The sequence below is a fragment of the Micromys minutus genome, assembly GCF_963924665.1.
Source record: "Micromys minutus genome assembly, chromosome: 25".
In the NCBI taxonomy this organism is placed as follows: Eukaryota; Metazoa; Chordata; class Mammalia; order Rodentia; family Muridae; genus Micromys; species Micromys minutus.
The window spans coordinates 2735039-2751106 of record NC_137960.1 but is presented as its reverse complement, the minus strand read 5'-3'; the positions used below and the strand labels follow the sequence as shown (position 1 = coordinate 2751106).

The 16068-nt window shown below is 50.3% G+C and overlaps 1 protein-coding gene across 1 annotated transcript; it reads left to right on the top strand.

The window, feature by feature from the left end:
* Positions 1-262: 262 nt before the first annotated feature.
* C2 (complement C2) lies at positions 263-15836 on the top strand. Its single transcript, XM_080937669.1, has 18 exons — positions 263-377; positions 523-747; positions 1909-2094; positions 5411-5584; positions 5661-5759; positions 5892-6025; positions 7115-7253; positions 8346-8486; positions 11814-11903; positions 13592-13732; positions 13855-13949; positions 14036-14153; positions 14248-14413; positions 14518-14594; positions 14738-14829; positions 14981-15107; positions 15220-15269; positions 15415-15836. The coding sequence occupies exons 1-18, from the start codon at positions 332-334 to the stop codon at positions 15586-15588; spliced, it is 2274 nt and encodes a 757-aa protein (XP_080793795.1). The 5' UTR covers positions 263-331; the 3' UTR covers positions 15589-15836.
* Positions 15837-16068: the final 232 nt, after the last annotated feature.

Genomic DNA, 16068 nt, shown 5'->3' with positions numbered 1-16068 from the left:
AAGTGAAACAAAATAAATAAAACACTTTGCAGGACTTGTGGGTTTGTGGGCTTAACACAATCTATACAAGACCGTGTGTGTGTGTGTGTGTGTGTGTGTGTGTGTGTGTGTGTGTGTGTGTGTCTCAGAGGAGCAAAGGTCCTGCCCCAAGGCTGTGTCCGGAATCCCGAGTGGTTTCTTTCTCATTTTCTCCCCTAGTGCCACCCGCTGGTCACACCCCGTTGCGTCTTTTCAGTCTCTGGCAGCAGAGCCTACTCAGCCAACTGTGATTTCGGGGAAGTCAGATGACCTCTCCTCTCCCCTGGCTATCAGTTTTACTGTCCTGGAAACCATGGCCCCTCTGCTGGCTATCCTCTGCTTGCTTCAGCTGGGCCCAGGTAGGAGGCTGGGAAAGGGGTTATTGGGGCCCTGTGTGCATGGCAGGTGCTGCCGGTCCGGTCCACAAGTCAAAGGGCAGCTTCTTCTTACCCCTCTCTCATCTGGCCTGTTTTTCCTTTCCCCTGCTCTTTCCCACACCCGCAGGCCTGGCTGCGCTCTCCTGTCCTCAGAATGTCAATATTGCCGGTGGTAATTTTACCCTCAGCCAAGGCTGGGCCCCTGGGAGCCTCCTCATCTACTCCTGCCCCCTGGGCAGGTACCCGTCGCCAGCCTGGAGGCAATGCCAGAGCAACGGACAGTGGCAAACACCAAGATCTAGCTCACTGCCCACCCTGCGGTCCCCTCGGTTGGTTAAAGCAGTCTGCAAACGTGAGTCCCTTTGGGCTTTGGGCTTTGGAGAGTGCCCACCAGTGTAGGCCTAAGCTTCTATTGGCAGCGGGTTCTCCAGAAAGAGAGAGAGAGAGAGAGAGAGAGAGAGAGAGAGAGACAGACAGACAGACAGACAGACAGACAGAGACAGAGACAGAGACAGGGAGAATGCCAAAATACTGCAAAAAGCCTGGTGTGGTGACTCACCTTGAATTCCAGCACTTGGAAGGCAAAAGGAAGGAGGAAAGGGAGGGAAGCAATCTGGTCTACATAGTGAGTTCTAGGCCATCCAGGGGCATAAAGTAAGACCCTCTCTCAAAAACAAACAAACAAAAAACTAGATCAACCTATCAAACAAACAAAAACAAGAAAAGTCCACTCTCTACTTAGTAAGGACATTTTTATTTTTGTAGCTAAAATTAATTGCAGGACTATTTGACCATTCTAAATGGATGCTGAATGCCCCAGAGCACCCTAAATACACAGTGACTTTGGTGAGAGACTGGGGTGACCACAGCCCTTAGGGAGGTAGCTGTTTGTTAATCAACGAGGCTGAACTGTTTTAAGTTGACAGTATTCAAAAACTACGTAAAACTGTAATCTTAGTTCCAGTAGACTTTGGGGAGTTCTTTGGTGCTGGGAGCTGCAGTTAGGGTCCTAGTCTTCCCTGCCCAGCTCTCTGCTTTTGAGTTCTTTTTCTCTCTGCACCTGCTAACTCAAACCACTGCTTTCAAAGGTGAGCTTTGAACTTACTGTGCAGCTGAGGGTGAGTTTACACTACTTCTGCACCCCCGCCCCCCACCTCTTGAGTGCCGGCTAGACTGGAACTAGCCACCGAGTTTGGAGTTTGGCTTTTTGGGGTTCTTTGAGACAAGTTCATACAATATCGCAGGCTGGCCCAAACAGGTGCGCACCACCACATCCAGCTTCTCTCACTTGTGTTTTTTGAGCCAGGGTCTAGCTATATAGTCTAGGTTGGCCTAATGGAACTTTTATGACCTGCCTGCCACAGCTGCCCAAGTGCTGGTATTATGGGATGTCACCACATCAGGCCTTTTCACACCCAGCTGACCATCTTGGGTTCTAACAGAAGACCCCTCCCCCACCTTTGTGTCAGCCACCCTCTGCTCTTGCCCAGAATCTCTCTCTCTCTGTCCCCAGCTGTTCGATGTCCGGCTCCTGTATCCTTTGAGAATGGCATCTATATCCCTCGGCTGGGGTCCTACCCTGTGGGTGGCAACCTGAGCTTCGAGTGTGAGCATGGCTTCACCTTGCGGGGCTCACCTGTGCGACACTGTCGTCCCAACGGCATGTGGGATGGAGAGACGGCTGTGTGTGACAATGGGGGTAAGAATCCTGACCGTTTGGGGTCACTGGGGTGAGTGGACTCGCAGCCCCAGAAGCTTTTGTGGGCACTGGCTGGGAGCCTGTGTAGGTTTCAGAACGGACTCACAAGTCTAAATGCTCACAGCAACACTTTGTACTTAACTCCATGAAGTGTCAAGACCCGTGAGAGACTGACAGCTGCACATTAGGCTCAGTGTGGCCTCTGGAGCTTGGTGTGGTTCCAGCTGCTTTGAGTGAGATAGCCTCTGCACAGGTCTCTTACCCTTCCTGTGCCTCAGTTTTTACACCTGAAAAATGGGAATATTATGGCTGTCAAGATGCTTTAGTGTTACACAGCACTTGGTGTTTTTCCAGAGGACCAGAGCTTGGTTCCCAAGCAAGCACATTGGGCTCACACCCACCAGCAACTCCAGCTGCAGGGGACCCAATGTTCTTGTCTGGCCTTCACACAGTAGTACACGTAAATAATAATAATATTTGTAAAGTGGAATAGCCAGGCAGTGGAAGCAGACACCCTTAACTCCAGCCCTCGGGAGGTAGACACAAGGCATCTGAATTTGAGGCCAGCCTGGTCTACAAGTCAAGTTGTAAGACAGCCAGGACTACACAGGGAGAGATAAAATTAAAAAGGGTGTGTGCCTGGTGAGTTAACGGAGCTGAAGTCACCAAGCAACATCTCAAGGAAACAGAGGAGGCTGCGTGGGCTAGTGGCCGTGCTGTCCCCTGAGACCCCAGCCCTGGCTTGGAGTCGTCCTTCGTGACTTCCCTGAACAGCTGCTGGAAGCTGGTGACTTTCCAGCTCTATGAGTGGCGTTCAGGAGAAGTGGGTGTCTTTGTTTTATAAACAGTGTCTGCTCGGGTAGCTCAGGCTAGCTTCAACGCAGGTGGCCCTGAGTTCCTCCTGATTCTCTTGCCTTGGCCATACTATGCACATCACCATGTGCAGCTCTGCCAGGACACAGAAAGCAGTGTCCCCTAGGTAGCAGGGCCACCGACTTACGCAGCTACCCGAAGAGTGACACCTTACTCATTCCCTAGAGTCTTTCTCCAACTGCTGTTTAGTCAAACATAAATGTAATTTGTTTTAAATTTGACATATACTCTCCCTGTAGTAACGCATGCCATTTGTGAGACTGGGGATGGGACCCAGGGTTTCTGGAATGTGAGGCAAGCCCTCTTCCACCGAGCCATACTCTAAACTCCATAGTAGAAAAAATTTTAAATATGTATTTCTTCATCTTTAATGCCAGCGCTCAGGAGGCAGACGCAGGTGGATCTCTGAGTCTGAGGCCAGCCTGGTCTACGTAGAGAATTCTAAGCCAGCTAGGTCTACACAATACCATCCTGCTTCAAAACATTTATTTATTAGTGTGTGTGTGTGTGTGTGTGTGTGTGTGTGTGTGTGTGTGTACTCGTGTGCTCAGCATGAAGGTCTGAGGGTAAGTTTCAAGAGCTGGTTCTCTCCTGTCATCTGGGCTCCAGCAGGGATGAAGCCTAGAGGCTCAGGCTTGGCATCAAACATTGTTGTCATCAGCCATCTCATTGGCCTGGAGTGATTTGTGGACATGCATCCACCCACAGAATGCCACCTACACTGAGGACATGCTCACACTGCAGGAAACTTTCAGGTCTCCTTCAACTTCCAGCACAAGTCTACCGGCTATTGACTTTATTTTACACATTATTTACATATTCATTACACATTTACATATCATTTACATACTATTTGCTAATCTATCACGTGTTCTCCGGAGAGGCACAGTTATGCCATGGGAGGTGTGTGGAGGTCAGAAGGCAACTCACAGGGCCGGATATCAATGGGACTCGTGTCGGGTTTTATAAAAATAAAGAGAAGGAATATGTCTGGTGGAGGTGCAGTCAGGTGTGGGGGAAGGGCCCATGCTGAAGCCTATTCAGGACATTGGGAGGGGAGTTGAGAAGATAGTAGAGACTGAGAAAGGCTGAGAAAGACAGAGTAAAGGAGTAGAGGCTGGCCATGAGCACATGGAGTGGGGGGAGGGGAACGGAGAGGGGGAAGGGTAAGAAAAAAGAGGACAAAGCAAAAGAGAGAGGAGGGGGGCAAGTAGCCCCTTTTATGGAGAATTGGAGCACCTGGCTGTTGCCAGGTAACTGTGGAGCAGAGCCTAGACGAAATGCTAACAACTCTGGTTGTCTGCTTGGTAGGAACTGCCACTGCCCCTGCCCACTGGGCTGTCTCGCTAGCTTCTTTCTGTTTCTACACTCCAGACAAAAGGGGTCCTGTGGGGATGTAATGTACACGTTCTTTAAAAAATGGCTTCCTTTAAAAAAATATTGTCGCTGTTTTTAAGATTTATTTATCTATTACAGATACAGTGTTCTGCCTGCATGTGTGCCTGCAGCCCAGAAAAGGGCGCCAGATCCCATTACAGATGGTTGTGAGCCACCATGTAGTTTCTGGGAACTGAACTCAGGACCTCTGGAAGAACAGCCAGTGCTCTTAACCACTGAGTCATCTCTTCAGCCCCTAAAAAAAGTTTTTATTTGTGTGTGTGTGTGTGTGTGTGTGTGTGTGTGTGTTGTATGCATTCCATAAAGGCCATAAGAAGTTGCCGAGTGCCTTACACATTGCTGTGAACTACTGGGTGTTGGGAGCTGGGAAACAAACTCAGGTCCTCGGCAAGAGCAGCAAGTGCTCCTGACCCGAGTGGCGTCACCTCTCCAGCCCTCGTCTCCTTTTCCTTTGTTTGGGGCACTGTCCTTTTGGAAACTATGGATGTTGTCAGGAGGGTCTGTGGTCCTTTTATGACTGTACAGTATTTGTCATGGATGTATTGTCCTGTTGGGCATCTGAGTGATGTCTGGTTTGGGGCTGTGGAGAGTGAGGCTTTAGGAACAGTCTCTCCCCAGCTTCATCCTCCCGAGTGATAACTTGGCCAACCTCAGCTTTATTCAGGGTTTTCTCAGTGGGTGTTCTAACTGGTTAGCAGAGTTCTTGTTGCTCCACATCTCCCCTCATATCTGGAGTCACCTCCAGGGTTGAGAGTTGACTATTCTCGTGGCCTATGGCGATTGCCCAGAGGTTGATGACATGCACAAGATGCCTGGGTCAGGCCTGGGTGCTCAGTGGGTGACTGAGGACCTGAACTCTAAGTGCTATAGGTTTCTTATAAGGTCTTCAGCCACACTCCAGTCTGATGGTTCCAGCCACACTCCAGTCTGATGGTTCTGGAGGTTTAGGGGGTTTAGAAGAAGGAAAAATGCGGCCTGAAGAGCAAGGGCAATCAGACTGGTGGACATTTCCAGGTCCTGTTTTCCTCTCTTTATTCACCTGCAGCTAGCCACTGCCCCAACCCAGGCAGCTCTGTGGGCACAGTCCGGACAGGCTCCAGCTTTGACCTTGGGGACAAGGTCAGTTACCGATGCTCCTCAAATCTGGTATTGACCGGCTCTGCTGAGCGGGAGTGTCAGAGCGACGGAGTGTGGAGTGGGTCGGAACCCATCTGCCGACGTGAGTGTCCTCAAGGTCCTCCTAGGCCTCCATGCTCAGGAGGTCCTGGCTGACCCTCATGTGACTCTTTCCACAGAGCCATACTCTTACGACTTCCCTGAGGATGTGGCGTCTGCCCTAGGCACCTCCTTCACCAACCTGCTTGGAGCCACCAATCCCGTCCAGAAGAGGACAGGTGAGTATCAGAGAAGGGCCTGGATGGAGCAGCAGAGAGGCAAGTTACTCACGTGCTGGGAGGCTAGATGACGCTCGGTGGAACACAGGGCGGGGGTGGGCGTCTGAACGCCTCATTTCTCGTTTGCTTCAGACAATCTGGGTCGTAGAATCCAGATCCAGCGCTCGGGTCACCTGAACCTCTATCTGCTGCTTGATGCTTCTCAGAGTGTGTCGGAAAAAGACTTTGACATCTTCAAGGAGAGCGCCATCCTCATGGTGGACAGGGTCAGGCACCAGGAGCAGCGCGGTTTCTCAGCCCCCTTGACGCTTCTCCCTTGCTCAGAGCCTCAGTCAGTCCACTTTCTTCTAGAAGTCTCCCCAGGCCACCAGAACCTTGAGTTCAGTGTATAGGATCCGATCTTTAGCTATAATGTTTTGGGACACCTACTGTGTCGGACGCCTGGGCCAGGTGCCAGGAGACGCCACACAGGGGCCAAGCTCAGCCAAGTGTTCTCGGGAACGCATCATCTATGGCTGGTCTCCAAAGAGTTATCAAGATGACCTATGGCGTGTCCCAGAAGAACCTGACACTCCTGTTGAAAAACTGTACCTTTCCACAAGCCCATAATTTCATATTTCAAGTCAGGTATGGGAGAGGCAGGAGCACATTAGGAGTTCAAGGCCAGCCTCGGACTGCATGCGGCTCAGGAGAGACTAACGGTCTGGGGAACCTGGGGAGGTGGCTCAGTGTGTAAAGGCACCGTGCCACAGGCTTCGGTTCAGATCTCTGACCTTGGATTTTTGTTTTCTTTCCAAGACAGGGTTTCTCTGTAGGCCAGGCTGGCCTTGAACTCATAGATATCTGCACACCTCTACCTCCCGAGTGCTGGGATTAAAGGCTTGAGCCACAACAGCCAGACTGATCCATCTCTTCAGCCCTGTCCCAATTTGTTTTATTATTATTATTATTATTATTATTATTTTCTTCTTCACTTTTCATCCCCCTCACTGCTCCATTCCTGGACACTCCCTCCTGCAATCCTTCCCCCAACCCTCCTGGGAGGGGTGGGGGGTGGGGGGTGGGGGGGCGGAGGGATACACAGTTTGTATTTTAAAGAGGATTTGTATGTGTGCTCTGAAGATTTAGGACTTAAAATTAAGTAAGTTCAGTGCTGCCTGCACCCCTCCTCAGTAGAATGGTTCAGGCTGAAGTAGCAAGGTTTCTTCAAGCCCCTCACTGAGTGATGTGAGGGTGGAACGTGAGGACAAGGCTGGGCTCCTGACTAAGGGTCTTTCCTGTCAAGCTCCCTTGGACCTGCTCTTGTTCATTTCTGTAGCACCCGCCCCATACCTCTACTCTTCCGCCCTCCACAGATCTTCAGCTTTGAGATAAAGGTCAGCGTGGCTATCATCACCTTCGCCTCACAGCCCAAAATCATCACGTCGGTATTGAATGAGAGATCCCGGAATGTGATGGAGGTGCTCAGCAGTTTGGAGTCTGTCTGCTACAAAGGTTTGACCCCATCTGGGTGAGGTGGGCAGTAGAGGGTGAAGCCAGCGCCAGAGATCCCAGAGGGGAGGAGCCAGGAAAGGGGAGGAGCTCGAGGAGGGGAGGGGCCTGAGGAGGGGAGGGGCCTGAAGATGTGGCTCAGTTGGCAGAGGGTTTGCCGGGCACATTTGAGGCTCTAGTTTCCAACCACGACCCCCATGTCCCATATCATCCTCGACTATGAACACTGAGACCAGCCTGAACTACATGAGACCCTTTATCAGGAAGAGAGGGAGGGAGAGAGGGAGGAAGAGCTCATTTGCTCATTCTTAGAAGCAATGGTAGGATTCCGGTTTCCATAGCTCATAGGTTTCCACCACACACTGCAAGTCCACATTCAAATGCGTCCTTGCAGCGCCCTAGCATGTGCTGAGCTTCTCGAGGCTCATCACTGAACCTCTTTCATTAGCCACCTGCACACTGTGTAAACCTGTCTGGGTGCCATCGAACACCTTGTAGTGGCCTGAGATGGACGTCTATGCGATGAGCATTTCCACTTAATTAACTTTTGAGATGGAGTCTCAGTGTGTAACCCTGGCTGGCCTGCGACTTGTTCTGTAGATCAAGTTGGCCTCAGACTCACAGAGATCCTCCTGCCTCTGCCTTCTGAATGCTGGGATCACAGATGTGCACTGTCATATCTGGTCCTATAACGGATGTTCAAAGGTGGGAAAAAACCAAAATATTTGAAAAGACATGCAAAATATCTATTTATTACATATATGTGTTTATATAGTTCATTAGAAAGTTGGATAGCTTGAGCTTCCGGCGTTCTCTCAGAGAGTTCCCCATTCCCAGGTGGCAGACAGAGGGTTTTTATTTTTTAAAGATTTTTTTTTTAAAGATATGTTTATTTTATGTATGTGAGTACATCGTAGCTGTCTTCAGACACATCAGAAGAGGGCATCAGATTTCATTACAGATGCCTGTGAGCCACCATGTGGTTGCTGGGAATTGAACTCAGGACCTCTGGAAGAGCAGCCAGTGCTCTAACCGCTGAGCCATCTCTCCAGCTTGGGTTTTTTATTTTGAAAAGTTTTCTTCTGACACATCCAGGTCACGAAAATGCCACTGGCACTAACACGTACAAGGCTCTCAACAGCGTCTACGAAATGATGAATAACCAGATGGTTCGCCTCGGCATGGAGACCTCTGCCTGGCAGGAAATCCGCCACGCCATCATCCTTCTGACCGACGGTGGGTGTCTGCCTCTGCTGAGGAGGTCGGAACAGTGGGCAAAGTGCCCCAGAGGTTCTGAAGTCTGGTGTTCTGGTTCTTTCTGCCGTTGTGAGACTCACTCTCGCAATCTTTGCTTGTTTGTTTTTGAGACAGAATTTCTCTGTTCTCAAACTCAGATCCACCGGCTTCTGCCTCCTGAGTGCTGCGACTAAAGACGTGTGCGCTGTGCTCTGTGCCCAAGCTGACTTTGAACTCATGGTCTTTCTGCTCCAGCATGCTGAGAGGCTGGAATTACAAGCATGCTGGAGCAACACCCAGCTCATCAACACACATACACACTCGCACACTCACACACTCTCACACACACACACTCTCTCTCTCACATACACACACACACACACTCGCACACTCACACAGATACACACACATTCAGATTCACACATATAGTCACACACATGCACACATTCACACAGTTACACACACATTCAGATTCACACATATAGTCACACACATGCACACACTTACACACATGCATTCTGCACTCACATACATGTACACACTCACACACTCACTCACACACATTTACACTTATACACACATATGCACACACACACTTGCACACACACATACATACACTTACACTCTCATCCAACACTTACAACACATACACACATTCACACACATATACACACAACTCATACACCCACACACCCCACACATGCTCACACACTCACTCACACACACTCACACTCCCCCCACACTCACACATACACACATTCACACACACATACTCACACACTCACACACACATACTCACACTCACACACTCACACTCACAACATTCTATTCTTTCACAGCCATAGGTATTTCTGGGCAGTGTGGCATGTCCACACATGTGCAGTGTGATGATCTGTATACAGTAGCTGTGACCTGAGTATTGACACATCTGTCACTTCAGCCATTCACATTTCTTTGTGCTGGAAGCTTGTAGAACTCTCTAGACTCTGCAGCCGCAGCTGCTTGTTACTAACCGTGGCTGCCGTGCCGCTGGGGTGCCGTCCTGGTGCTGGGCCTTCTGACCCTTTGCTGTGTTTTTCTAATTTTTAGCGTGTGTGCTGTGGAAGCAAGCCTCAGTTTCTTTCTTTTTCTTTCTCTCCCCTCCAATCCACCCAGGTTGTTTTGATACTGTCTCATCCAGGACCCCAGGACCCCATACTGGCTTTGAATTCCTGACCTCCCCTCCCACCTATCCTCACCCCTCCCCTTATTTCTGTTTCCTCCTTCAGTGGAGCTTGTGTTGATGGTGGCTTTAATGGCAATGGAGACAGTAACAGCAGCTTTCTTGCCTTAACAAGTTTTTTTTTTTTTGGGGGGGGGGTGTGTTTTTTCAAAACAGTATATGTAAACCAGCCTGGCCTGAACTCAGAGATCCACCTACCTCTGCCTCCTAAATGCTGGGAGTAAGGGTGTGCGCCACCACCACTAGGCTGCCTTACACAAGTTTTATGAAAAATCACTTTAACTTGCTTTGTGATTTTGAAACGTCCACTCTTGCCTGGTACCCTCACTGACCCTGGGAGATGCAGCCGCTCTGGGTGGGGATGGAAGGGTCATCCACAGTGGGTCTGACCTCCTTGGTTTGGTTCAAATTATGTGGGTCCTGCAGGATGCAGCTCTCTCAGTTTTAAAGCAAGGATGGGGTTTCCTGAGAACTAAACAAGGAAAAGCGTGGGAAGGAAGCCTGCATCCTGATGTGGTGGCGCACAGCTGTAATTCTAGCAGCTGGGGAGGGAAGTGGGGAAGGAGGGTTGAGAGTTCAAGGCCAGCATCACTACCTGGCAAGTTGGAGGGCAGCCTCCATTACACCAGCTGGGTGTGAGTAGGATGACACTCGCATTTAATTTCAGCACCATGGAAGCAGAGAGGCAGATTTCTACCAGTAAACGGGCAGCCTGGTCTATACACCAAGTTCCAGGCCAGTCAAGGCTACATAGTGAGACCTTGTCTCAAAAACTAAACCTAAATAAATAGAGATAGATAAGTAAACAGGCCAACTCCTCCTTTCCCCTATGAAGCTCCTGGTCAAGTGTCTGGAACACAAAATGTTTCGATAAATGTATTTTTATTTTATTTTACTTAAAATACTTTAAAATGTATTATATATAACGACAAGGCTAGCAGGTGATTTTCCTGGAGGTGGCCCGCCTTTTTGCCTGGCCTAAGATGGGTGAGCTCTTAGTGGCAAGGTCCCAAGAGACTTCATTCCAGGTTTGTTTCTTACAGCTGAGATGTGAGATGTCTTCCCTGCCGCTGTAATGTAACCTAAGGACTCCTGGGCATCAGCCCGCCCCACAGAGCAAAGTCCCTGCAGATCAACATGAGGATGAGCGCCCATGAATTGACACTGGCTAAATGAACTAATGATTTTATAAAATTCCTGATTTGATCCCAATAATTTTAGGAAGAAAGTTTTAAGAGATGGTCTCAGTTGCTTTGTAATAAAGTTAGAATCAAGAATAGCATGTGCCCACTCCTCTTAATAGTAAGTAAAGGCTGCATAATATGGAATACAATGAGCTTTCATAATTACACTCCAAATGGTCTAACTGCAGCGCATCCACAGTGAATGGGGTTCTTTCTCCACATCCTCACCGTCATTTGTTGTCAGATCGTTGGGGACAGACTTTCTGACTGGGGTGGGGCGCTATCTCAAAGTAGTTTTAATTTGTGTTTCCCTGATCAGTAGGAATGGTGAGCATGTTTAAAAATAGTTACTGGCCATTTGTGTTTCTTTTCTGAAAACTGTCTGTTCAGTTAATTTGCCCATTTATTGACTGGAAGTTTTATTTCTTTAGTATTTAATTTCTCTGATTCATTGTAAATTCTGCACGTTAGCATCTTGTCTGCAGTCTGTCTGGTAAAGGCTTTCTCCACTCTGCGGGTCGCGCACTCCGCTGACTGTTTCAGGGGGTCGTGCACTCCGCTGACTGTTTCAGGGGGTTGTGCACTCTGCTGTTTCCTTAGCTGTACAGAAATTTTCTGTTTTCGTGTGTTTGTTTTGTTTTGCCTGAGTGTATGTATGTGGATTACATGTGAGTCTAGTGACCTTGGCAGTCAGGTCAGGGCCTTGGATGTCCTGGGAATGGAGTTCTTGATAGTTGTGAGCCACCATGTAAGTGCTGAGAACTGAACCTGGGTCCCCTGGAAGAGCAACAAGTGCTCTTACCCACTGAGCCACCTCTTCAGCCTGAAGCACTTATGAAATGGCTGAATGTTCCGCATGTTTCCAGGGCTGTGAGGGATTCCGAAATCAACGTAGATCATCGTTTTCCTTCTCTGTTCTAGGAAAGTCCAACATGGGTGGTCCTCCCAAGCTAGCCATCGACAACATCAGAGAGATCCTGGGCATCAATGGGAACAGAAATGACTACCTGGGTGAGACTCTGCCCCCTTCAAGCCCTGTCAGGGAATAGGAGTGGGATCCTCTGGTACAGGGTTCAGTGTGACCTAGCTTTGGCCCTGAGCCATGAGGGGTTCCCCATAGTTCTGTGTGGCTGTACCTGAAAAGCTAGGTACCAAACTGCCCGTGGCCCCTACTCTGGCTCCATCTTCAGAGGCTGCACTTCTTCCTCTGTGAGAAACAGTCAGCAGCGTTCCTGCTTCACAGGCAGGTAGGGGAGGAAGCTGAGGACACCATGAGCTGGTGCAGGGAGCTGTTCAGTGCTGTCTGCAGGCTACCAGCCACCACACAGTCAGCATCTCATATTTCAGGAAACTGTGGGGAAGAACGGGCCTAGGTTCCTGGTAGGGACTGTCCCTTTGCTGCCCCCTTCAGCAGTAGGTGGCTAGGTGAAGTGTTGGTGGGCGAAGCTGCTAAAGGAACAAATGGTTCTTCAGGGTTAGGGTGACCGAAAACTGTGCTGACCTTTGACCAGAAAACAATATATTTTTTCTTGGTTTGTTTTGGAGACAAGCTCTTGCTCAGTAGAGGCCTGGTGGCTGCTGCGTCCTTAGCTTGTAGCCACAAAACCCCAATCTTCACCTCAGTGGTCACCCCAATTTCTGTTCAGTTTCTACAGTGTCCAGCTAGCTATGTTTGGGTTCAGATTTCCTATGTAATTATTGCAGTGTTGGAAACTGAATGTAGGCTTTTTGCCTCCAGACAAGTAACTAACTGCCACTGAGCTAACCTCAGGCCTCTGTTTACTTTTATTATAGACACTTATTTTTTTAATCTGTGTGTGTTTGTGTGTGTGTGTTTGTGTGAGTGCCTTTGGAGACTAGAAGAGAACAGCATCTCCCCGGGTGCTGCAGTTACAGGGAATGGGTGCTTGGGTGCTGGAGACTGAACTTTGGTCCTCTGGAAGAGCAGCAAGCACTCCTGACCACTCACTGAACATTCCAGCCTCTTTTGTTTTATTTCTGGGCCCAGGCTGGTCTCCAACTCACTAGGTAGCCTAGGCTGATCTTCCTGACTCCACCTCCTCAGTGTTAGTAATACAAGGCAAAAGACCCTGGTGGCACACGCCTTTAACCCCAGCACTTGGGAGGCAGAGGCAGGAGGATCTCTGTGAGTCTGAGGCCAGCCTGGTCTACAGAGTGAGTTTCAAGACAGCCAGGGTTACACAGAGACACTGTCTCCAAAAGGAAAAAAAAAAGACCCTACTTTTAATTCAGGTCACAACCACACTAGACTAGAACCTGAGCACATTCCTCTGGGAACACACAGTTTTCCCCACTGTAGGCGATACACAAGAGGAACAAGGCTGCCCTTTAGCGTTCAGGTGGTGACATGATGTGGAACCAAGTGGGGGTGGCATGGGAGGGTCCCGGGCATTGCAACTCTAGGAGAACTTGCTGAGGAAGACCTGTGTGGACATCTGGGGGAGAGCGCCCCCGCCAGAGGCGCAGATGGAGCAGAGGCCTGAGAAGTGAGTGTTTGAGGAGCTTCTAGGAGGCTGTGGGGGGCTGTGGGGCATTAGGAGAGGAAATGAGCTGAGGTGAAGGAGACGGAGCCTAGCCCGTCTAACTCAGGCCTTTGTCGGCTTGGTGAGTTCAAGTACCTGCCTCACGTCTTGGGTGGCCTCTCAGTCACAGGCTCTGGTGATTTCCCTTCTCACCAGACATCTATGCTATTGGGGTGGGCAAGCTGGATGTGGACTGGAAAGAGCTGAACGAGCTGGGGTCCAAGAAGGACGGCGAGAGGCATGCCTTCATCTTGCAGGATGCAAAGGCTGTGCAACAGGTCTTTGAGCACATGCTGGGTAAGTAAGCTTTGTGCCCCCTGCAGAAGAAAACGTAGTGGGCACTCAGATGGGGGCTCACGGTGGCAGCCTGGACCAGTGGCCCTCACCCACCTCCCTTCCCATCTGGTCTTCGCCCATAGATGTCTCTAAGCTCACAGATACCATCTGTGGGGTGGGGAACATGTCTGCCAATGCCTCTGACCAGGAGAGGACACCTTGGCAAGTCACCTTTAAGGTATCAGGAAGGAGGGGCTGGGCTTGGACCACAGAGGTAAAAACAGTCAGGCATAGCAAACCTGGATTGTTGTCTCTTCCCTGCAGCCCAAGAACAAGGAGACATGCCAGGGGTCACTCATCTCTGACCAGTGGGTGCTGACAGCTGCTCACTGCTTCCATGACACTCAGATGGAGGACCGCCACCTGTGGAGGGTCAGCGTGGGTAAGTCAGGGGCTGCAGACCGCTTACCGCAAGGCCAGAGTCACCACTGTCTCTCCTCAGACTTTGGTCCAGTCTAATCCACTGTTGTTCCCAGGGGATCCCACGTCTCTGCACGGCAAAGAATTCCTCGTGGAGAAGGTGTTAATTGCCCCAGGGTTTAATGTCCACGCGAAGCAGAACCAGGGCATCTCAGAGTTCTACGCTGATGACATTGCCCTGCTGAAGCTGTCTCAGAAAGTGAAAATGTCCACCCATGCCAGGTGCCTGAATCCAGTCAGGAGGGTATCCTCTAGAGGACAGTGCTCTGGAAAGCACCAGAGAGGATACTGAGGGTGGGCCTGTCTGACACTTGCCTTTCTCACAGGCCCATCTGCCTTCCCTGCACTGTGGGCGCCAACATGGCTCTGCGGAGATCCCCAGGTAGCACCTGTAGAGACCATGGTGAGTGCTGGAGGCTGGAGGTTCTTAGGGGTTGCACCAGAGCTGGCGGGGTGCCAGCAGGGCCTGGGCTGCAGTCCTTGAGCTGGATACCTCAGCTCTGGGTAAAGAAACTTATACCTACACCCCCTTCTCCCCAACGGCAGAGACAGAGCTTCTGTCACAGCAGAAAGTTCCTGCACATTTTGTAGCTTTGAATAGGAACAAACTGAACATCAACCTCAGGACAGGACCTGAGGTGAGAGTTCACTAAGGGATGCTGGGATACCCTGGGGGCAGCTCCTAGGATGTCCAGCCCTGCTTGGAGTCTCCTCAATTTTCGGACCTTGCTGGTCTGCCTAATGTCTCCTGGCATGTCCCCTTCTTCTCTCCTATGCCCCACACTGCAGTGGACAAGCTGTATTAAGGCTGTCTCCGAAAACAAAATCATCTTCCCCAGCCTGACAAACATTAGTGAGGTGGTGACAGATCAGTTCCTATGTAGCGGGATGGAGGAAGATGACAATCCTTGCAAAGGTTAGTCTGGTCCTGGACTTCCAGGGAGAAGGCTGTGGTGTCCCTGTGGTCAGCACTCACTCTGAATACTAGTGTGCTGTCCTGGACAACACTGTCCTTTCTTTCACTGCAGGAGAATCTGGGGGAGCGGTTTTCCTTGAGCGGAGATACAGGTTTTTCCAGGTGAGAAGCAGGATCTGGAGGGGGCTCACTGCCAGGGTGTAAGTCCTTGCTGAGGGGGAGGAGTGGGGCCTGTGAGGAGAACCAGAGAGGTGGAGGCTTGGAGTGGGGCTACCACTATCTCCACCCTGTTGTCTCTTCCCTCCAGGTGGGCCTGGTGAGTTGGGGTCTTTTCGACCCTTGTCATGGTTCCTCCAACAAAAACTCCCGAAGGAAGCCTCCCCACGGTATTCTGCCGAGGGACTTCCACATCAATCTCTTCCGGCTGCAGCCCTGGCTGAGGCAGCACCTGGACGGTGTCCTGAACTTTTTGCCCCTTTAACATGTCACTGACTCCTTTACTGGTCTGTCCCTCCTGTCTGCTACCTCTGAGTGTTCTCACTCCTGGGTACATAAATTCTGGGCCCCAGGAACCCAGAGACAGTGGCAAAAGCGAGGGAAGCCCCAGGGCTGCGCCGGGGCCACTGTGCCAGCCATGAAGCAAGTCTCTCTAGCGCAGATGACCTGTGCTCCTTTTACTTTCACACGGAATTTCCCAGTTATGAAATTAATAAAAATCAATGATTTCCACATCCTGTCTGTCTTATGTCTGGGGGGTGGGGAGACCAGGAAGATTCCAGAAAGGTCGGTGACCCTGCTGCATAAACAGTGGCTGGACTCTGCCCCATCACACGGTTCATGAAAAAACTGGTCTCTAAGTGGGGGTCGTGACGGTGGTGGTCTGGGGGCTAAGACAGAGCTCTGAAAGGGAAGTTCAGGCCCTTGGTCAGTAAAGGGTGGGGCTCACAAAGTTTCTGTTTCC